Source organism: Gracilinanus agilis, chromosome 1 (genome assembly GCF_016433145.1).
Source record: "Gracilinanus agilis isolate LMUSP501 chromosome 1, AgileGrace, whole genome shotgun sequence".
Classification (NCBI taxonomy): domain Eukaryota; kingdom Metazoa; phylum Chordata; class Mammalia; order Didelphimorphia; family Didelphidae; genus Gracilinanus; species Gracilinanus agilis.
Window position 1 is genome coordinate 601,443,352 of NC_058130.1, and position 24,059 is coordinate 601,467,410.

At 46.2% G+C, this 24,059-nt stretch overlaps 1 protein-coding gene across 1 annotated transcript in view; it reads right to left on the reverse strand.

The window, feature by feature from the left end:
* JARID2 (jumonji and AT-rich interaction domain containing 2) overlaps positions 1-24,059 on the reverse strand; it is a 192,798-nt gene that overhangs the window by 1,263 nt on the left and 167,476 nt on the right. The window contains exons 9-16 of the mRNA XM_044667633.1: positions 22,450-22,568; positions 22,001-22,071; positions 19,768-19,882; positions 15,030-15,135; positions 13,416-13,598; positions 12,309-12,439; positions 10,882-11,065; positions 6,910-7,017 (exon numbers count right to left, since the gene is read on the reverse strand). Of these exons, the coding sequence (XP_044523568.1) occupies positions 6,910-7,017; positions 10,882-11,065; positions 12,309-12,439; positions 13,416-13,598; positions 15,030-15,135; positions 19,768-19,882; positions 22,001-22,071; positions 22,450-22,568 (1,017 nt within the window). The remainder of the gene's footprint in view (positions 1-6,909; positions 7,018-10,881; positions 11,066-12,308; positions 12,440-13,415; positions 13,599-15,029; positions 15,136-19,767; positions 19,883-22,000; positions 22,072-22,449; positions 22,569-24,059) is intronic.

A 24,059-nucleotide genomic window follows, 5' to 3' on the forward strand; every position in this document is an offset into this window, starting at 1 on the left:
TCAGACCTCTAAAAGAGGAGTCAAAGGGCGATTATATATAGATAATCAGTACGAGTCCAGGTACCCACTTGGGCACATGGATGGAGGTTAATTTCTAAGAGTCAAAAGACAACCCCCCATTTCAGGATCCTTGCATAGTGGCACGGCGATGGGAGCCGATGCCTCGGGCCTCTGCCGCGAGTGCCAGCCATACAAGTGGAGCTTTCTCTGCCTGCCCGCCCCCTCCCCTGGTGGCCAGGGGATGCTTTTAGGTCCTCCCGGCAGAGTGAAGACTCCTGAGCTCTCCCCATTCTGCCTGCAAACACAGCAAATCTTTATCTTCCTTTGACCATTTACCGTGCAGCCTGTCTGGGTTCTAGCACCGCTGGCATGCACACCCCCTTCTAAGTGTTTGCAGGCCAGAACGCGCCAGAAATCTGGGGCGAACAATCCATCTCTCCATTCCTCCCACTCTGGCCTTTGGGCCGGCATCCCCACGCCTGGCCCTGGGCGACACCCAAGGGCAGTCTCAGGAACTAGCTGTGTTCTCCAGGGCCCTCACCTCTCTTGTCTGCCTCAGCCTCAGCCTCCCTTCTAAGTCCCCTGCCTCCCCTGGGGCGCTCTCAGAACAGTTTTACACTTTATCCACCCATTGGCTGATTAACAGAGACAAATCCCCATTTTCCATGTGGGCCCCCCATTCTCGCCCCTCTTGCCCACATTCTCTTTCTAAGGAGAAGTCACGCAAAGCCAAAGCCCATAATGGCTCTGGGCCAAAGAAAGGTGTCCGGTTTGGGACCTTCGTCCATCACATGTCAGAGGAATCAGGACTGCGGCTGCTCCATTTGGAATTCTTTCAGAACTGTGGGTGTCTTCCTGGTTCTGCTCCTGCGGTTTCTCTGGAATCACCTCTTCAGTGTTTAACACACAGCTCTGATGCTTGACTCTCCTGGGCGCCTCCACGCAGGCTCCTGTCCTCTCACGTGCCAGCGCTGCTCGGGAGGTGTGCTGAGCGCAGGAGCTTTCCGGAATGGCCAGAAGGATCCCTCGGCAGCTCCTTCCAGCCTCCCGGGGTGTGCGCTCCCAGAGCAGCTGGGGCAGCCCCTGTGGCCGTCCTGCCACATCTACGGCCCAGCCTTTCCTTCTCCATCGCCTCAGATAGGCCCAGGTTCGCGCTGGGAGCTTCCACTCTGAGGCACTCCAAGTGTGGGCAGAACGTCTCTGCTAGCTTCCCCGACTTCCCCTATCCAGCTGGCCTTGCAGGCTCTTTGCTGGAACGTGTTTCCTCTTCAGGGGCGAATGGTGAAGTCGTTGTTCTCCAGGGCTCCGTCTAGGCAGATGCTCTCCCTTAAATGACCCGTGACACAGGCTGGACCTCGCCCTGGCCCGGCCTGCCTTTCCCCCACCATGAGAAGCAACTAAACTGGGCAGCTCCGGTCTTGCCTTGGGAGCACGTGCGACTTTTGGCCCCCTGACAGGTGGGACAATTTAGAGGGAAGAAACATCGGGGGTCAGTCAGCACAAACTTCTTCTCTAACAGACAAAAAACAAAACGGGTAGAAACTGAAACCTGGATCACACAGAGACTAAATAGTAGTAAAGCTTCCCGAGTCCAAATCTGGCCTTAAGACACTTACTAGTGGTGTGACCCTGGGCAAGTCACTTCACTGCCTTTTGCTTCTGTTTCCTCATTGGCAAAATGAGCTGCAGAAGGAAATTCCATTCCAGTATCTTTACCCAAAAAACCCCAAATGGGGTGACAAAGTGTCCCTAATCAATGCCCCCCCCAAAACCCCGACCATGACTGCAGTCCTGGGGATGTGCAGGCCGAGGCCTGAGGGGGAATGGTCAGAAAACAAAGCTCTAGTCCCAGAGAGGATCAGCCTGGGCTGTGGCAAGGCCAGCCCAGGGCGGAAGCCCCTCCTCCAGGAATCCACAGCCTCCAGCCCGGGCGCCACTCGGGTTGCAGCACATAAAGAGTGCGGGCACCACGCGGCATCCTGCTCAGGAAGAAAGCCCAGGCGGCTGGGCCCAGGCCTGCTCCGCTCTTGAACCCTCGTCTGGCAATGGCTCTTTAAGTGGAGGAAGGCAGGCGAGGCGGCTATTGCCTTCCATGAATGTGTTCTAAAAATAACCTGACATGCAAATGAGGCCTCTGCCTGCGACCCTCACCTCATGCCCTACCTGCGGACGGAGCGCCATAAATGAGAACCAGAAAAGGGCCTGCCTCAGTGAGAAGACACACGCCCTGCCCCGGCGGCACCCCGCAGACGTGGGGCCCCGGCCTGCCAGCTCCCTCCCGCCTCTCTGGCTCCTTTGGGTTCCATTCCTCCACGGAGCAGGGACTTGGTGTCTGTCTGGCTCTCCGCCCCAACCCCATAGCCCGGCCGGCACGCAGCTGCTGCTGCACATGCAGGAGGCGGAGGGGGAAGAGAACACGGCATCTCCTAAGCACCCTGGTGGAGGCGGCCAGGCAGCTCCTGAACACCAGCCTGGAGGTCTGGGTTCAAATCTCATCTCAGACACTCTTCCTAGGGGGGTAACCCTGGACAAGTCATGTTGCCCCCGCTACCCTGAAGCCCACACCCTAACAGTTCTATGTGGAGCTTTTAAGAAATAAAGAGCTCTGGATTTCACAAAAGCTTTTCCTAAATGCTGAGGCTTCTTCCGTGCTGACCCTCCCGATGCTCTCTCAGGGGGCACTATGTCCCGGGCCTCGTGGCCGGGCGCTTGGCTACCTGTGCCCGACACTGGGGACCTCAGGCAGCCTCCTCTGTAAAACGGGGGTGAGAGGACAGAGACAGGCCTTGGGAGGTTCAAAGGAGATGAGAAAGCAGTAAAGCTCTTTCCAAACCTTCAAGAGCTATATGGATGCAGCTATTACTGTTGTCACCGTCATGTCTGACTGTCTGACTCTCCCATGACTTCTTTTGGGGTTTTCTTGGCAAGGATCCTGGAGCGTGTTGGTCATTTCCTTCTCTAGCTCATCTGACAGATGAGGAACAAAGGCAGACAGGAAGAAGTGACTTGCCCAGGATCACACAGCCAGTAAGTGTCTGAGGCCACATTTGAACTCGGGTCTTCCTGGCTCCAGGCCCAGCACTCCATCCTCTGCAGCCAGTGGGTGCTCCTTTGTCCCTAACAGGGCTGCGGAGGACAGAGAAGCAGAGCTGGAGAAGAGGGAGGGAGGCCGGATGGGGCCTGGCAGAAGAAGGGGAGAGCAGCGGCCACAGGCGGAGCGCTTATCCCTCAGGGCGGCAGGTCAGAGCACTGGCCGAGGCGGCGCTACACGCACGATTCCAGGATGGTGGGTCACAGATTACTGACTTGGCACTTCAGAGGAACTAAGAGACCATCAACTCCAGGACTCTGCAAACTTTCTGGTCGTAGCTCCTCTGTCTGCTTTTAACAATGGAGGGCTCCCCACAAAAGCTTTTGTTCCTATGGTTTCTATCTATTCACATTTAGCCTATTACAACGTGATAGTATTTTAATGAAAAGTTTTGAATTTATGGCTCCCCTGAAAAGTTCTCAAGGACCCCCCCGAGGTCCCAAGCTGAGACTTCTCTGAAGTCATGCAGCGAGCTCCCGACACGGAGCCCGCTAGCCCACGGCATCCACCCAGGTGCATTTGGGAGGAAGGAGAGGAGGGGGGCACCACAAGCCGTGCCCCGACCGGCCTACGTCTGAGAGTGAAAGAGCTCCCCCAGAGGCCTGGACACGAGGAAGCAAGCTCTGCACGGGTGCCGGGTGCAGCGCAAAAGGGAATCGAGTTCCGCCGTGTCACCGACCACTTAGCCTGTCCAAGATGCTCCACCAGGTGAAGTTGAGCCTACAGGGTGGAATATGACCCTTGGGAAGAAATCCAATTTTTTTTTTTTTAAAAGATCTGGCTGGCATTCTGCTAAGAATAACTTCCCACTGGTGAGAATTCACTCGTGGGCCCATTGCTGAGCTTTGCAAAGACGTCAGGGATGCCACACAGCCCCTTCTATTGAATGAAATTAAATAAGCAGCCGTAATGCCAGACGTTTGTCACAAACAACACGACGATGAGCCCCTTCTCGGAGCACATCGCCTATTGTTCCCCGCCGGGCTGCGAGGCTTCCCCTCTACCGTCTTCTCTAGGAGGCTGGAGGTCTGAGAAGCTACTTTCAGAAACACTGGATTAGAACTTCTCCAGGGGAGACTAGAGGAAAACAAAAATTGATTGACAATAAAAATGATAACTGTTGCCACTGCCTAACAGAATAGAATGTGTTTCAGCTAATTGAATGTTAACAGCTGGCCTGAGCACCAACTGCACAACAGAGAAGGGCCAGCAGTTCACATCTGAACCCTAATTTACTATTCAGTGGAAGGAAGCGATGGTGCCGGAGTACAGGGAGAAGAGCTTCGTTTAGCTCTGGATCTGTGGCTCCCTGCAGCCTGAGCAAAGCTCCCCGGCCTTTCTTCTGCCATCCTCCCCCGAAAGCCCAAACCAAACAATCTGCGCAGCACGTGGGCCTCGGGGTTGGTCTGGCACCTTCATCTAAAGGCCCAACGGCCGTCCCACCCAGAGCTCCCTGATGGAGCTGCAAGTCCATGCTTCCTGGCCCTATCCGGCACAGGTGGGAAGGGGCAAAGCGGGAGTTGGATGCCCCGAACCACACCCCACAACCCTGTCTGCATGTGCCCCAGGCTAAGTGGGCTTCGCTCTCTAGCCTAGAGGGAGGTGACAAAATAATAAAAAGTCACCAAATCTCATCCCATTGTTAGGCCTCTGAAGCCTTTGCTGCCTCTTTCTGCCCATCCTGCCAGGCTCGTGAACAAACCTTCTACCAATCTTCCTGGGCCTGGCCCAGCCCATCCTGCCGTGTGACAGGGAGCAAAGCTTCACCCTCTCCAGCCTGGAGAGATGCGTACACCACCAAATCCCTTATCCATTAAATTCCTGGCTGCCAAGAGTACAGCCTGACTATTTGAGAGGCTTAGAATGGAACATGCCGAACATTCGGGGGGGGGGGGGGGGGGGAGGAGAAGGGGGGTGTCGGGTCTCCACAGGTAAGAGTGAGGTGGGCCAGAGGGGCCCCGGAACCCCCCATCCCTTTAACTTCTTCCCCAGGAAACCCTCCTCACAGCTGCTTGGGGGAGCCCATTTCTCATGAGCCCAGCCTCTGTGGCCACGCTCTGCCTTGCTCCCTTCTCCCCCAGGTTCTCAGACAGATAAGCCGAGGTCCTCTTAAGAGCAATTTTCAACAATGTCTGAAATCAGGACAACAAAAACAATCCATCACCCTCCACTCACACCCAGATGTCTCAATTCCTGCCTTGCCCTTGCACAGATATTACATATCCAGGCACTTTTTAATTCTATACTAGCAAAGAAAGAGAATTATAGAGTGGAGTGCAGATCAGAGAAGAAGGGCTGGGCTTCTCACCTAGGTTTCTGTTAAGAATGTTTAAATGAAATTCTACCATCCCACTGAAAACAAAATAACAACCAAACACACACACACACACACACACACACACACACACACACACACACACACACACACACACCTGCAGCCCCTAAGAGGGCTAACCCTAAGCCCAGGAGGTAGTTTTGGCTGTAAGGGAACTCCTGTATTTTTCCACTAATTAAGAGAAAAGGGAATGGAATTCAGTACAAGGGCTGTACTTCAAAGGGCATTCCTGAATTCTACCCAAAACCTAAACTAAAGGTAGAAAGGGGAGGAGAGCCAATGCAAGGAGTAGAGAATATCCCAAATATTAGAACCACCATGTTTTCAAATGTGGAGTTTCTATTTGGCTTAAATGCAAAGAATTTCTGGACAGGAAGCTCCAGAATAGCTAGCTTCTAGGACTGAAAACCTCACTCCGTTGGCTACATTAACAACCATAGAGAGACATTTGTTCCTCAGCCAGCAAAAACAGAAAATCATCACCTCCTTTTCCCCACCCTCCCTTCTTCCGGGGGATTTGTCCTTGCTGGCATCACTCTCCCAAGTCAGCCTGTGAGGAGCCTCCCACACACGTGTCTGCCCCGGGTGATGGATCTAACCGTGTCCCCCGCCAGACAGGTGCCTCGTGATCGCCCAAGCTGGAGCACGCCAAGGCCTACTGGATGCACCCCCGGGAGGCCAAGCACCCTCCTGAGGCACCCCGGCCCTGTCACAGCGCCTGCAGAGTTCCAGAGGAGGTGGCAACCTCTGACAGATGAAAATGTGTGGCCTGGAGAACTGGGGCTATGCGAAATGCAATCTAAAACTGGCCACAGAGAAAACCATTTGGTCAGCCTGGGAAAGAGAAGAAGGTGGCGCTCTCGGTGACGGGTAAATAGCCTCAGGGCTGCCACGCTCTCAGGAACAAGAATTATAGCCTAAAAGTGATGATGAAAGGCACGTCCAATTCAAAGTTAAGTTATGCCAAAAATAGAATGGCGAATGCCTCATCAGTCAAAGTATTCAAGCCAAGGGCTGAATCGCCCCTTGAGAGCATCCAGGCCCCTGGGCAAAACCAGAGAGGCCTGTCCAGTCCGAGGGGCAGCCGGGACCAGCACCCAAAGCTTCTGAGGACCAGCATGACTTTCTTGCTTTCGTACCCTAAGTGGGGTGTGGCAGAGTGTGGTAGGGCCAGAGGGTCCTCGGGACACCAGTCTCGGGCCCCCAGGCTGGCAGAGGCCCCAAAAGGCCCCCGGCGCAGCAGAGTCCAGACAAAGAAGGCCGGCCAGGCCTGAGGTCCCTCCCAAACTTCTGAGGAGCAGCCCCGCGGCCCTTTCCCATCCACCCTGCCTGGAAGGCCCCACCCAGATCGGAAGTCAGAGCCAGCCGCGGCCTCCAATGACCCGGCGGCGAGTGACCCGGGAAGGCCGGCCCTCCCCCTCGGTCCCAGCAGCCCCGCACGGTCAGCCCTCCGGCGGGGGAGCACGAGCGGCCGGGGACTGACCTCGTCGTAGCGGTACATCAGTTTCAGTCCCCGGCAGGATTTCTGCTTTTCCACGTGGCGGAGGGCGCATTCCAGGCAGAAGACGACATTTTCGTTTTCTTGGACGACCTGAAAGGTAGGGGAGGAACAGGTGAGGGGCGACGGCTCCGAACGGCGCCAAGGCCAGAGCCCAGAGGCCCCCGCCGCTGCCGCGAGACAGCCGAGAGGGTTTCAGGGAGGGCCAGCAGGGGCACCGGCCAGTCTCCTCACTTGTAACTGGGGAGAAGAGAGCAGAAGCCGTCACGGCCCGGTCTGCTCTCCATGCGTAGCCCTACGTGTAATACTACTCCGTCCCCCTGCCCGCTCCCCCCACTCCCAAACGGCAGTGCTCCCCGGGCAGAGTTTTAGTAGGGAGCCTAAAGCAAAGCCTTTCCCAAGAAGCACTAATGCCAACGGCTACTCGTTTCCATCCATTCTCATGATAACGTGTCTTCATTCAACAAAAGATTATGGAGCGCCAACTACATGCAGGAAGAAAGGTGAATCCGTTCAATTCCAAATGGAAAATACATAAAATGAAGCCCAGGCGTTATTTCAAAATGAAAAGGAGCAATTTCTTATGTTGCCCGGGCATCATCTCCAAAGGCCCGCCATGATGACCCACAGCTATCAACGTGACTTTTGGGACAGTTTATCATTTGACACACTGGTACTCATGGGCAGACTTTTGATTTTTGTCAAAGAAAGTTCACATGCAAGTAGGATTTTTTATAAGATTTTATGGGTTATGTTTAAGCCTCCCCTAATGTTGATTTGGTTCTAATCAACATTTAAAATAAATGATTTTGGAGATATTAATGAAATGTGTATCAGATTTACAGATAAAATCGTAGATAATCAATACTGTGAGTAATAACTGAGACTTCCAAAAGAAACAGTCTTGGAAAATGGGCCAGATCTAATAAAATAAAATTTCATATGGGGGCAGCTGGGTAGCTCAGTGGATTGAGAGTCAGGCGTAGAGATGGGTGGTCTTAGATTCAAATTTGGCCTCAGACACTTCCCAGCTGTGTGACTCTGGGCAAGTCACTTAACCCCCATTGCCTACCCTTACCACCCTTCTGCCATGGGACCAATATGTAGTATTGATTCCAAGATGGAAAGTAAGGATTAAGAAAAATTTTTTTCATATGGATTTGCATTCAAGGGGAAAAAATAGAGGAAAACCCATTTACATTAAAAAATTTAACTTCTGAGTGGACTACGCAAAGTGCTATAAATCACATGTTGAAAACTGTGACATGATCATCCCAAGACAATAATAGAGTCTGAGGAAGTATTAAGAGAGGCATGGAAGAGAAAAGAGACCCATCACATTTGGTCAATCAGGACACAAGATCATTTCTGAGCACTACATTTTAGAAAGAACACTGACAAACTATTGACTATTGGGGATACTTGGCCCTGAAAAGAAAAGATTTAGAAGGAATAGGAATAGTCTTCAAAAATTTGAAAGCTGGTGATTTTCTAGAATCAATAGAAGGAATATTCCAAAAAGCAAATTCATGTGTAATCAATGGCAAAAAATCCAAACAATTAGAGCTGGCCAAGAGTAAATTATCCCAGACTTCAAGTAGAGGTCTGATGAACTCCTGTGGATACTTGAGAGGAAATTTCTTTGCAGATTTGGATTGACCCAAATGATGATTTATGGTCCCCTTCCAGCTCTAGAAATTCTGGGATATAGACTGTAGTGACTGCCATATATGCCTATAACAATTATTTTAAAATATTCCTACTTGTCACACCCAGATACATACATAGAGTATAACATAAGTTTCTAAATGAATGTGTTATATTGGGTTCTAGATCAGAGGTTTCATATTGCATTCACAAATATGGACCCAGACTGAAATGTGATAAGGAAATGGGAAACAAACAAAAATTTTTAAAGAGGTAATATTAAAGTTATGCTTATCTGATTCAATAATGTTAGAAGAGAGATCTGTTTCTATTTGAGTTTGATCTAGGTTTTCCTCTAAGAGTCATAATGTTATCTTCCTACTTTCAAAGGGCTTAGATGAACTGAACGAGAAGGTTAAGTTAAGGTTATCCCCATTGGCTACCTGGATATTACAAAGTCATCCCAAAGACTCATCTGACTCTGCAAACATAGTTGTTTGCCCTGTTGGTCCCTCGCTAAATACAGAATGATTTGAAGCCAGCAGCCCATCCCATTTCTCTATGTTTTGACCAAGAAGTTCTAGAAAAAATCAGAGAATTAAGAGATCTAGATTAAGATCTAGAATTAAGAGATCACCTTTCTTTATATAAAGCAATCAGTTCCTAAATTAACCAGCTTAAAGAATTAAAAGGTAACAGGAGAAGTATGCTGGAAAGATCATTGGGCTTGGAGTTACAAACTATGGGTTCAAACCAGAACATCTCTACTTAACTTATTATTTGGCTTCACAGGTCACATACCCATTTCTAAATCACAATTTCCCTGTATGATAAGGATGTTAAGTCTTTCAACCAGCTACCTCCCACAGAGGAAAGCACCTGCTTATTTGTCAACTTGCTGTGGTGAGAAAAGGCTTAGAAGCATTTTAGAAATGTGAGCTATTATTTATTATAAACTGAGGCAGAGATGCAACCACCAACTAGGTTTGTTTGATTTTAAGGATACTGATGAACTGAAGATGCTAATGTCCTAGTGGGACTACTTAAACTACACAGTGGGATAAACTTTAATGTACAGGCTGAAAGTAAAAAAGATTCCTTCATTTTAATCTTTTCACTAGCTAACTCATAAGAAAATTCATTTAATTTTTTAGCTAGTAAAAAGTCAAAATAATTTCTTCTTACTTTAAATTTCACCAAAGTGTATTATTCCTATATATTTGAAGGTGAGCCACCTGCAAATATGACCTTTTAGTAAAGGGAAGCAAACATTCAAAAAATGTATAGCTGGTGCTTAAGATATTGACTTGGCAATCATCTGCATAAAATGCTGGCAGTATGAGACTAGCCAAGATCCTTAGTGGAGGAAAGTGCTCACAAGAGCCTGTGTGCCCTCACACCAAGAGTTTGCCCCTGAGCAACCCTAAGTATGAGACCGAAAAGAGACACCAGAACGGCAGAGAATGAGGGGACAGAGAAGGAGAAAGCCACTCTAGAAACCAAGGGAAGGAAATTTCAAGAGTTAGCATCAAATTCTACCAAGATTAAGGACGATGAGACTAAGAATGAGCCCTTATATTTAATGACTGGGAAAAAATGACAGAATCTTTAGAGTCTGGAGGAATGTCTGTTATCAAGGGCAACTTCCCAGCCAATAGAGAAATCCCCCATATGATGTCCCTGTTAAAAGAGCAAGCACCTGCTGTTTGAACTTTTCTATGAAGGGGAGCTCACTATTTTTGTGTGTCAAATCCTTCCAATGTTATGGATAAAATCATTATTGAGTTGACAAGCAGCCTTGATAGAGAAGACTAGAAAGGGAACACGGATTATAGGGAGTAAGTGGAGGAAGCATTAGAAGGAAGATGTAGCAAGTGGAGACGTTTTCAAAAGTTTGTTGATAAAAGGATGGAGAGAGCTAGCATAGAAATTAAGGGAGCTGAGCAGCAAAGGAAAGGAATTATGAGAGGGTTTGGAGAAAGTTGAGAACACTTATGGACAAATGGAAAGCTCCACCATAGAGGGAGAGATTTAAAAAGCAGGCGGGAGTGACTGATGAAGCGAGAGCCCCAGAGAAAAGGGCACTACCGGCTCTAAGACCAGAAAGAAATGGTGGATTTTGGACTGGCCACAATGTTCTCAGTAAGGCAGGAGGTGAGGTGGTCTCTAGTGGGGGGTTCGAGGAGAGGATGAGAGTCTTCCTCAGTCCTGCTGGGGAAATGCCGCCTCGGGTCAATGAGAAACAAACGGACAGACAGCCGGGGCGCTCAGGGAGGAGGGAGGCTGGGGACGCGGGCGGCCGAGCCTCACCATGGAAAGGTAGCACAGGTGCTGACAGATCTGACACCGCCTCTCGGACGTCTCTAACTGCAGCCACTTCCGAGGCTTCTTCTTCCCATCCGGCACTGAGCTGTTGCTGTCGTGGCTGCCATAGCGTGCAGATGAATGGAGGCCGGCCTCAAAAAGCTGCCTTCGTTGCCTTAGCTCTGTATCCCTGTCCAACAACAAGAAAGAGCCGTACGGCCGTCAGCGAGTCCCACGCACCGCCGCCCGCGCCGCCACCGCCTTTACACAGTAATCCTGGCGCAGCCCTCACAATGGAAACAAAGGGACTTCTGAAGGGAAACACCCCAGTCGTGCCGGCATCCCCCATGAGAAAGCTCCTCGCTCCCAAAAGGAGGAGGAGCAGGACGAGAGTTATCTCCATGAAATGAGGCCAAGACAAAGTGAGCACGGCTCCCCCTTCACCTGAGCCCTGGTGGCTTCACGGAGGCCCCTGGCCCGTCTTTTCCCCCAGCTTACAAAGTTAATAGGATACAATTTAATACGCCATTTAACAAACATGTGTACAAAGCTTAAGATTTTTTTCCTTTCTCCTTTTTAACTTCATATCAATCAATGCTTGGATTTAACAAACTATTTGTAGATCTCATCAGCAAATGTCCGACCGACACCTGTCCAAATCCATTGTCTACGATCAGCACTAACCAGTGGTCTCTCCCCTTGAGAGAGAGCGATGCTACATAGTAGGGGAAAAGAGAAGAGGATTATACAGGCAGCCAAGCAACACAATCACACTCTCAATTGATTTATTCAGCCTTTGGATTGACTTAGCCTTAACGGTACACCTCCATAGTGAGGTCCTTATTCCACTGTGGAATAAAAAAGCTCGGTGAGAGCACCAGGAGCTGGAATAAGCACAAGCCATGCAGGAGAAGGTTAGTGGCGGGACGAGCCGCCCGGCTGCAGGAACCATACGCATAACCATGAGGGCCGGTCATCTCCCCAGACATCTCTTCGCTTTGTGCCGCGCACGGTGTCAACCCCTCGATGCCACACGTGTCTCTTCCCTGTTGTGAAACATCCATCATAAACAATGGATTGCCAAGGCCTAGTGGTGTCAAGGTGTTAAGGAGCAACATTCCACTCATTCTCTCAAAGAGCATTAACCTCTTGGCGCCATCAAGAAGTTCTGATTCCTACCATCAGAGAAAAGGAAAGGGGGAGAAAGCACCATGACAGTAAAAATCGATAACCACCTTAGGAGAAGAGCACCACGGCCAGCCTCGGGGCGCCAAGAGCAGCCCGATGGAGCCCGAGTCGTGTCCTCAGCCAGCCGGGCTGCAGGAAGGCTGCCCCGTGACAAGTCGCTAGCTGGGGCGCCCCTCGCTCTCTAGCCCCCGAGCCGCTCTAAGGGACTGCAGAGGGAACCGAGGAAGAACCCCCGTGCGGGTTACCTGAGCTCATCCAGAAGGGCGGAGATGGTACTGAGGGTGGGACCATTTTCCTTTTTTGCTTCTGCTGTTGCAATCTGGTAGAGTAACTTCTCCATGGAGAATGGCTTGGCGATGTGGCGACGTTTCATTTCCTGAAAGAAAAGGGTCATGCTGATACGGGTCTGTATTGGTTTATGGAAGATGGAACTGTTGGGTGGTATTTCAGGTTGTTTCTGAGGAAATGAGGGCTATGAGAAAGTTGGAAAAAATGTCAGTACAATGAAACTTTTTATTTAAAGTGGAGTGGCAGAAACTAGAAGTGCAGTTGGGAGTTAATGTGAAGAATAACAAACAGATAGCTATTAATTTTCCCAATGAACATTTCCAGTGGGAAAGAATATAACCTAAAATGAATAGAGCCATACTTTTCAGTAAAAGCATATATTGCTACTCTAACGTATTAAAATATCAAAAATAAAACAGCTTTCCCACAAATTCTTTGTTGAAGATCGATCAACCACAATAACATTAAGTACCTACTCTATGTATGTGCCAGACACTGTGCTAAGCCCTTTAAAAGCTCATATAAGGGAGCATCAAGCAAGTAAATATACACAAAGAAAATGATGGACAGTATAAATAGGCAATACCAAACAGAGGGAAGGTCCGGTCCTGGAATGACCAGGGGTTAGGAAAGGCTTTCTGTAAATGATGGGACTTAAAGGAAATCAGGAGGTCACTCTGCAGAGCAGAGGAAGGGTAAGGAGAGCCTTCCAGCCAGGGAGGATATGCCTGGAGCCAACTGGTGGTGGGAGGCCCAAGTCATCAAATCAAAGAGTACACCCTGGGCATGAAGATGTAAGGAAAGTGGGCTGTGAATGCTAAACAGAGCGTTTTGTGTTTGATCCTACAAATGAATTGAGTGGCTGTAATATATTCCTTATAACATCATGATCTCTTCAAACTATATGCATTAAACCCAGAGAAGCCAGGGTTACACAGAGCCTAAAGAATCTTGATTCTTTTTTTAAAGGCACAAATGTAATGCACACACGTGTGAAAGAGAAGAGAAGAGAAGAGGAAGAGCAATCTGGTCTTCAGAGCATTCAAGCGTGAGTTAGTCTGTACCTTGGCCGTCTCAAAACCCATACTTGTCCACTGGGTGGTAGCAAAGTGCACAGTTTCAGAAACACTGTAGCCACAGCACACTTTGGACACAAAGGATCCTGGAAAACAGACGACGAACTGGCCGCTTTGCTGTACAGTACGGTGCACCTTGATCCCCTCTTTGCACAGCACCTCTGGGGAGATCTAGAGAGAAGCAAAGAGAAAAGAGAAAAGTAAAGATTTCTTATAGCTAAAAAGAAAAGAAAAAACAGAAGGCACATGGCTCCCTTGGAGTGAACCTTCTGGGACACTCCTTTAAAATGCTAATGATGACTTCCAAACCCTAAGAGGAATGGAAAACCAAGGCAGCTCAGGAGGTCTTTAAAGATGGATCTCCAGAAGGGCAGCCCTTGCCTTGGCCCAGGGAAGAGAGCCAGAGGACTCACATTCATAAAATACCAACAAAATTATACTGCTTAACAAATAGCATCAAACAAACATCAATCTACATTTACCAACAGTTACTAAGCAAAGACCTGCCCTCAAGGAGCTTACAATTAAAAGGAGAAGGTGATGGGCACACAAATATATACAAAGTAAACTATTTAGGGACAAATAGGAAATAATTAATAAGAGAAAGGCAAGAGAATTAAAAGGTCACTTCTACCTATTAAAGTATAAACTGTTTGAACATTTGAGTATTTAATTAGTTCACCAAACAGCCTATGTGCTTATATAAAGGGAGGTCAAAATGTGACCTTACTTGGACCCTGAATCTCCCAAATCCTCTCATATCTCATCAGGCCTCTCTGCTCTGTGTGGGGATCCAAAGGCTTCCTCTCCGTCCCATCTAAAGATCTTTGGGGCCACACTGGCCTCACTTGCCTGAAGAGGTGCACTGCCAGGAGTCCTAATGCAAAGCCCCTTCTAAAACGTCACTGTGGTTTTTGCATACACTAGGTGTGTGACCAAACCAAGTGGCTGTAACATCCCAGAGTATGAATGGCATTCTTGGACGGCAGGTGATAGCTTTGAAGAACAAAGCAGAGTTCTCTTTAGTACCCCACATCTTGAGAAGGTATCAGGAAAAGCTAGCAAAAGCTCGTCATCTCCATCCCCTCCTGCTTTCTGGAAATGCCCTAGAAAGGCTAGTCCTGTGGCATCCTTCCCTGTGCTCCCAACCTCAGATCAGTCACTGATGTAGTAGCACCCAGCACCTAGAGCCTGTCCTGGATATGCCAAAGAGAAGAGAAAGGCACATGGGAATAATATGCAGTTAACAAGGCTGCTCAGAAAAATTCAACCCTGAACAGCATAAGAGAAAATGACCAGGGTTTACAAACACGTGCCAAGCTTCACCAAGTAAGAGAAGCGTTAAACCAAGAACTTTTGACTCCCACATTTGCAGAAGGACCCCCTTGACATGAGTCAGGCTTTCCTTCTTGTGCAACAAGAAAATCCTTCTGAGTGCTTATTTTTCATTAATCCAAAGGAAACTTTGCTTTGGATCTCAAGGTTATACCCTAACTCTGTGCTTTCCTTTTTCTTTTAAAAACAATACAAAACAAAGACAGACTGTAAATTTAAGAAAGACATGACATCTTTCTCAATACTGAAAAAAGGGAAGGCACGTACCATTACATTACTTTCAAGCATTTCCAGCCCTGGTGTGCCATTGGCTTGCAACAGGGTATGTACCACATCTTCGAGTTTGTTCTCTTCCTCAGCAGGAATGCAATACCTGAAAGAGAAAGAGCCAGAGAAGGAAAGACTTTATCACAGCATTTAACTGGCATTCCCAAAGTGGCATCCCAAGGCCCAGGCCCGTTCATCCTAGGCAGAGTATGTGGATAAGAAGGATCAGAAATCCAAAAACAAGTTCTTCTGGAAAGTTGCCTCAAAACCCCGGGAGCAGAGGGGATGTTTGGACACAACTCTACGGTCAGATGTGAGAGCCGAGCGACACACGATCCATGAAAGGAAGCCTTCGGGAACCCCTGCTCGTAGCTCCCAGGCCCATTTCACACAGCGATGCCATAAATTCTCTGAGGACTAGCGCAGGGGCTTCCACTGAGCACTCAGCCAAGCCACAAACCCACGGGCGATTCAAATTGCTCATCTTTTATGTATATCTGACCTACGCTGCACGCCAAAAAGCTTTTAAACTCGAAACAGATGTTTAAAAACACCCATAAATCAGAAACAGACACATCTGTAGGTTCCTGCAATCTCTGGTAAAATCTCCAATTCTACCTCCTTTAGCTGTTGGCCACGTCCCAGGCTCACAGGTCTCTGCTTAGCCTGTACCACAGGAGGGCCAGTGACAAGGAGTGGGGCCGCCCCCGCCAGGATGGGCTCCCAGGGCCGAGGCCCAGAAGAGCCCAGCGAGGGGAGGTGTGCAGAGAGCAGGATCCCATCCCGCCGCAGTCTCTCCAAGGGAAGGAAAAGCAAGTACTTTCCAGGCGAGTATTCTCACTCCTTGTCTACAGAGGGAGGAAGGGAGCGCAGCTGGGCCGGGCCATGGTTTCTGAGCTCAGCGGTCTTTCTCCCAGGCTGTATTTCAATTAGGAATCACATTTCTAGCTTGCACTAAGTATTAAAAATCACTTTCTTCCCCCCAAATTCTTCAAGATGGGTAATAAAAAAGATGAGTAGAGGCAGACATGATGAGATGCAATTCTAAGATAAAATAAAGAGAACTTACAAAACAAAAAGGAGGAGAAGACTGTAGGAGACTTTCTGGTTAATGAAGGAGGGACCAAGACTGTCAATTCTCAAGGTATGGAAGGAAAAATCCCTCATTTCTTCCTGCACACTGAACCTCTCTGAGGCTCAAAAAATACTTTGTAAAGGAGTAAAGTCTACACCAGTGATAGCACATTCAAATAGAGACAGATTGCTGAGGACCCATATTGACTTAGAAAACCATAAATTAACATTATCTATGTTTGTGTGTGTGTATATTTTTTTAAAAACATTTCTCAGTTATGTGGCCTGTTTGACACTTCTGGCCTACACAGTCATGAGATATATAATCTATTTAAAGAAAAAAGAAAGAGATGTTAAAAGTAACAATAAACTGATAAACTGTATGGTTGGCACCATTGTTGGTGATGGACATGAAGATAACAAGAGGAGTGGGGGGGGGGGGGGTGAAGTGGTTGGAAAAAGCTAAATGAGAGCCTTGAAGGAAGGAATAAACAGCATAACCAAAGGTAAGAATATAATAATGAGGAGGAGGACTTTCAGATTTACAAAGCACTTTCCAAATATCTCATTTGACCCTTACCAAAAACCTCCCCAGCAGATGCCATTATCCCCAAATGAAAAGAGGCAAACAAAATGTAAATGATTTCTCCAAGTCAAAAAGCTAATAAGCCAAAAATGAACTTGAGTCTCCCAGATTCCACAAGACCAGCACACTATCAATAGAAGACAATGAGTATGTTAAGGTAAGACAAGGTAGAGTGACTGAGGTTTTACAAAGGGAATAGAGAGAAAAGGATAGAGTTAGTCTGTAAAGGGACCTTGAATGCCAGATTATACTTCAATTATGAACCTCTGAAGCTTCAGGAAACAATGTCAGAGAGGACAAAACAAACAAGAACCAAAAAAAAAAAAAAAAAAAAAGTCATTCTGAATTAACTCCACTAAACCAAGTAAAGAGGTATGGTCAGAATAAAACTTATGAGAACAATTCACTCTTCCTACACAGATGCCCATTTCATTTATGATGATGAACTGCTCTGTCCAGGAGCCAGTCTCTAAAAATGCTTGTAAATCACCCAAATAACTTTTTGCTTTGCAAATTTTAAACAAACAAACAAAAATAAGACCAAAACAAAAACCTCAAAATTTTCTAATGCTTTGTTTTGAAAGAATGGAAACTCTCCCCATTGCTGAGGGCAGGGGTGAAAGGGTAAACCTGAATAAGGAATGTTAATAAGCCTCAAATGAAAACATCACCACACCCAGAGGTATCAGCAGGAACATGCAGATGAGTCTTGGGGTGCTTACAAAGATCTTTGCATTGGCTCCTGATGGGGAAAGGAGGAAGGCACCAACAATAGGAAAGGAAGCCTGCTATCTACTTGGACAGGGGTTGTGCTTTTAAAATAGCAGAATAAGCCCAGGCAAATGGAACTTGCTGCTGGGCCTGCAAAGTGGAAGGAACCTGCCCTTAGCTGGGAAGAAGTTCAGAAAATGGCTTTCATTTCTCCCTGGTTCCCTTTAGGACAATCCAACAGCTTCTCTCTACTTAGAGATTCAAGGAAGAAAACAGGTAATGCTTATGCTAAGTTTTAGATTTGCTCTCTTTTTTCAGCCCATTGCACAAGACCATTTTGTCAGAAACCAAGTTTTAAAAAGGCCATATGGCAGCTTGCCAATCTGAGCCACTCTTAGGTGTTTCTGATGACATCATTATTCATAAGAGTCATATTCCATTTCAGCTGCTGAGTGAAGGGAATATCCAATCACCATGCTTAATTTTTTTTAATGTTATTTTAACTCTAACATTTTCTGTTACTGATTTGTGATTTAAACATCATGTTTCTACTAACCAAAATCATATGTTTCAAGCAAAACCACACACCCCATAAAATACTCTGATCACATCTCTCGTTTTTCCTCCCTTTCTCAGTTATAGAAGGCCAAGGGGTTGTTTCTAGAGCAGTGATGGGCAAAGTAGGGCCCACAGGCCAGATTTGGGATTGGAAAGGGGGGGGGGGGGGAGCGTTCTGAAATGTTCTATCCCTCAGTGGGACATTATTCCTAATCTGACGAATACAATGAGGAGGATACAATACAATGAAACTTCTAAAGAGTTGCCTTAGACACAGACCGACAGATGAGTATTTCCTTTCCTTTGGCCCCCTCTTTAAAAAGTTTGCCCATCACTGGTCTAGACTAATCTCTAAAATGTCCTTGCTCCCATTCCCTCTGACTTTATCTTGATGCAACTCCATGGGAAAAAGACACTGAGTAGAACAATGACCCTTCCATTGTCCCAGGAGTGTCACAAAGAAAGGACCACACATAAAATTTCCTAAATGAAAGAGCAACCCTCAAAATGAACTGTACTACCCAATTAGTCAGATCTCTAGCTGGCCAGTCAGGCCATTTTCTGCCCTGCCATCTCTCCCACTTGGTCCTTTAAATCAAATTCAATGGAAAAATCTTGCAGCCTACACACATATCATCTAAAGACGTCCTGCAGGAAGTTCAATATCATCTCCCTTTAGTGCCTGATAAAGACCCAAGAGAATTATTAAAATGACAACAAAAACTACAGGTATTCCATGTGTGCTTTCTTAAATTATCATCCATTTTCTAAGGAACTATAACTAGCCAACTACAAAGTGAAATGTAAAATCATCTCCCAGAAATACTAGTTCCATGGAAAAAAAATGACTTAAAAATTTTTTAAAATTATTTTCAGTGCATTTTTTTTAAGATTGTTCAATCACCCATTAATTTGATAACATGACTTCTGTGGAATAATGTGTAGACTGGACAATTGTAAGAATACAAGATGGCACACAGCATGTGCATGTATTTAAAAAAATCTATCTGCAATGACTTCCCATCTGCCACTGATAAATGGAACACACAAGCAAAAGACCAAACCTCCTCATCAGTATTCATCGTGGCAGATACTGAACCATGACAGGAGCCAGTGGCAGAGATATAGAACATGCAGCCACACAACATCTAGGTAGGCTGGTGGGAGGATATCAGGAACACTCGTGTCTCTTCTTAGTAAGAAGCACAGATTCCTCAAAACTAAAATATGACTACAATCATTGTAATCACTATATCAGGGTTACAAACCACACTGAAAACTAGCTACTAACCTATTTCTATAAGAAAGCAACCAACTAATGGGTAAGAAGAAGCCTGATGGGGTAGCCTGGAGAGGACAGTTTATATTTATTACTGAGGCACCATCACAGAGACAGAAATGTACAGCTCATCAAGGGTTTGCTTGACCAGCAGGTCCCTTAAGAAAGAACAACTAACCCAAGTAGCAAAAAGAAAAGGGAGGCAAACAACCACAGATTCTTCACCAATGCTCCTCCCCCTCACCCCAAACAAATATACAGAGAATTCTTATCTGTATGATTCTAAAGGAGATTTATAACAGGATACAAAAGTCTAGCTTAAAGAGGATACAGCCAGCCCCCAAACTCCAGCGCAATGGCCTCATGAGGTATCAGAGTGGTACCAGGAGGCCTGAACTGTAATCTGAAGAAGTGGCCCCAAGGTAGGGCAGAGACCTGCTCACCCAGAGCTGTTCTGCAGAGAGGCGCCTCTGTCCCCCCATTAGAGAAGCGTCTGAGCCCACCAAGGGAGGGGGCCCAGGTATACTCACCAAATACAATCAGCACCAGTGTGTAAGTAGTCAATGTATGGAAGGTGATTTTGGTCTCGAGACCAGCATGAGGTAGAAAAGACCATGCCAATATTTAGCCAGGGAATTGTCACTCCTAAAACATAAGGGTTGGAAATAAAAGTTTATACGAATTGTCATATTTCTCAGTGAGTTGGGGGGATGCTGGGACAGAATACCATACACCCTGCCAGCTAAGGTGTCTCGCTATAACAAGACTTTACCTACTTTGCTCTGCCACAAGAAGATGTGAAGTGACTTATTAAATTTTAAAAAAAAGTTTAGAACAGTGATTCCCAAAGTGGGCACCACCACGCCCTGGAGGGTGCTGTAGCGATGGGGGGTGGGGGTGGGGGGTGGGGGGCGCATGATGGCCACACTTTTTTTGTATTACATTCTATTCTGAGTTCAATAAATAGTTTCATAATTTCCAGGGGGCGCCAAGTAATATTTTTTCTGGAAAGGGGGTGGTAGGCTAAAAAAAGTTTGGGAATCGCTGATTCATAAGAAAAAGAAATGTGTCATGGTAACAACAAACAAGTTAAGTTGTTCTGAGAGAAAAAAAGAGGAAAATCATGGGAAGTTAGAAAAAAAATCAGAAAAATGAATGCTCTTTTAGAAAGTATAGAAACACAATTTCTCTCAGATACTGATTTTTAAAAAAAGCAAGGATTTGAACATTAGTACCTATCAGTGTCTCAGTTTAGGAGATGAGATGCCTGCAGGATAACAACATGACATTATTTTTTCAATTAGCTAATAGTATATCTTTTCAGGGACAGATGCAGAAAAGTTAATGGGGATATAAGTCTACCAACACAAAAACGAGATTTTCTGAAGCATGGAGGGTGGAAAAAATAGAAAAAAAATATCACCTTTGTTCTAAGATGCACCTTTGAAAGAGAAATATTCAGAAGGCTTCCTAATGGGACGGTGACAAGAGCAATGCTCCATGAGTCAAAAATGGCCCATCTGAACCAAAGCTCTAACCTTGCACCAGGCAACATTTCATAGGATGGATTGGTTCTCTCCTTCTACAAAATGCAGCTATTGCTTATTTGGCATTTCTTTTTTCTTTTTAAACCCTTACCTTATCTTTTAGTCATACAAGTATTGGTTCCAATGCAGAAAAGCAATAAGGGATAGGCAATTGGGGTTAAATGACTTGGTCTCACAACTATGAAATCTGGTGTTTCTTAATAACATTTTAAGGCTCTACTTTCCTTGAACTTCACTAAAACTTTCTTGAATCCCTCCCAACCAAAGAACAATCTAAAGAGATTACTTTTACTACCTTGTGTATATTATCTGGGTTATATCTTAAAATACTAATTTCAATCTTTAAAGCAAAGATTCTCAATGTTTTTTTTAAAATGAATCCTTGAGCAGTCTGGTGAAGCCTAGAGACTTCCATTTAAGAATGGTGTTTTGGGGGCAGCTGGGTAGCTCAGTGGAGTGAGAGTCAGGCCTAGAGACAGGAGGTCCTAGGTTCAAACCCGGCCTCAGCCACTTCCCAGCTGTGTGACCCTGGGCAGGTCACTTGACCCCCATTGCCCACCCTTACCAATCTTCCACCTATGAGACAATACACCGAAGTACAAGGGTTAAAAAAAAAAAAAGAATGATGTTTTTAAATGCACAAAATATGTTAAGATTACAAAGGAGGGGGGTGCTGAGGGTGAAGGGGAAAATAGGAGCATGAATCATGTAACCATATTAAAAACAAATATTAATAAATGTTTAAAAAAAAGATTACAAAGGAAACCAATATTGAAATATAATCATTAAAAAAAAGCTCTCTTTCTTTTTTTTTTTTTTTAAGTTCACAAATACCCTACCCCTGGGCTAAAAATCTCTGCATTAAGGAATTCCCCTACCTCCATATGTCCAGTGTTTTAGGATTTCAGGATTTGATAAATGATTTCAGGTACAACCTCCTATCCAAACTTTATGCTTTATGAATTTATAAATTTTCAACAAATCCCTCCCCTTCTATTTCTCAGTAGAATCTGTGGCAATATTTTTAAGGTCAAGTCTCTAAATGTTATCCTTCGATTCCCTAAATAATTCATTTAGATTGACCTTTGGATAGAATTCTCTCAGCTGTGGGAACTCTTCGCTTTCCTCCATGTCTAGCTGGGAGAGTCTACTAAAGCTGCTCCAACAGTGGATGGGGGAAGAAATTAAAAAAAGAAAGGAAAGTAATCTAGCTTACCAGGAACAGCACCAAGGTGACGCAGGATGGATCCTGTATTATTAGGAAGGACCGTAAGATTCCATCCATGCCTATTCAAGAAAATCACAAAGAGTAAATCAAACTTGCATACAGGGCTTTTTGTAAAAGTCTAAAAAGCTCAAGGCCGTCCGGTCTTCTTCTAGACCAGGCACCTCTCAGAGAGCATGTGCTGTGTGCCAGGCAGCCTGGCAAAGGGGGCAGCTTGCTGAGTTTCCTCCCCACAGAGGGGTTATTGGGGCAGGCAGGGGGAGCTCCCACAGCCCTTCCCACATCTGAAGACATTCCACCATCCCAGGGAGGGTTGGGGACACAAAGATGAGGAAAAAACACTTCCCACCCTCCAGAAGAGAACTGTTTCTCTTGTGACAACCTTTAGGAGACAGAAGAGTCTTAAATCTCATCAGCCTGACTCAGGAAACTAACTGCACCTTGAAAATGGTTCTGATTTTCCCACGGGGAATCCGCTTCCATGCGTGTTGGTATCCACTTTCCCACAATGCACTGCTACATGGCATTCTTTTTGTTCCACTAACTTCCAATACTCTTGCTGCAAACAAAAAGAGAAACAGAGGGAGGAGTGACAGGAGGAGGGAGGGTCCATTTAAGCTAAAAGCTAAGATCCAAAGGGTAATTGTCTAGTTTCCTTTCCGTTATTTATGATGAAAGTTCAAATAAACATGAATATTTCCTTATAACAAAGAACAGAAAAAGAAGGCTATAGGAGCTGCTGAGTATTTGTATATGTACAAACTCAGTGGATTTGTGATTTTGTGTACGGTTTTGGCAACCACAAAATTAACATTTTACTTCTGACACAGGTTTTGTTTGTCCAAACAATCCGAGAACATTTCAAAAGTATTTTGCAATTAAGAACTCCATTGGACCCGCAAATATCTCACGATCTTATCTCATACAACTTTCCCCTTCCCATATATGTTGAACCAATCCCAACCCCACCAAAATGTCTCCACCTTCCTGACTCTAAGAGTGGTGAGGCCCCCCTCTCGGGGCTGGCTCCTCCCCTCTAGCCCATGACCCATCCCTGCCTGCCACGTGGCTCCCACGAGCTCCAGGCCTTGCCTTGGGCACTCTCCTAGAGTAACTAGCATCTTCCCATCCCGAATATTCTCTATGGGTAATAGAGCGAATATCTGTATACGACAGCTTCTCAAAGTAGCACACTCTGATGCCTGCCAACACCCGGGACCAGGCTGGAAGGCCTTCAAGCATGGGACAGGCAACAGAGGGTGGCGCCTGCCAGCTGAAGAGCAGCCTCGCTCGGTTCCAATAAGCCCATCGCCACGAGGCTCCCACTGGGGGGCTGGAGGGGGCCGTGCACACAAGCTCGAAAAGACTAAAGGGTTGCTATACTTAGCATTAAGTACCATGAAAATCTGGATGTTAGATGACTGCATATGGAACACACACACACACACACACACACACACACACACACACACACACACTTTAATATCTTAGGAATTCTTAAGGGCAGCGATAATGTCTAATTAACCCAGTCCTTACATGTAATTGCTACTCCATAAAAGTTGGTAAAATGTGTTGGGAAAGTACATCAGAGAGAGTTAGGTGACTCCTAAAGAGTGAGGCCTGGAGACAAGAGGTCCTGGGTTCAAATCTAGCCTCTGGGCAAATCCCTTAATCCCCATTGCCTAGCCCTTGTTGCTCTTCTGCCTTGGAATGGATACTTTATATCAAATCAATCAGAAGGTAAGAGGTTTTTTTTAATGTTTTAAATTAAATCAGTTATCCTGATATGCCTCCAAGGACAGGAATTATTTTAGGAAACCATTAATAGCAAAAAACTTTGGTCCCACTGACAGAAAAGACCTAAAAAATTTCTAATGAAGCTGCAACTACTTTTCTATAAATCCCAAACAAGCAAGGATCTTACTAATTTTATCATGGTCCCTAGGCAAATCTTACCAAGAACTGCTTATGCAGAAGCATAATTCATCTGTCTGCATAGAAATGTACATCTTACTACTTTGGAAATTTCACCTACTTCACCTTAGGCTCA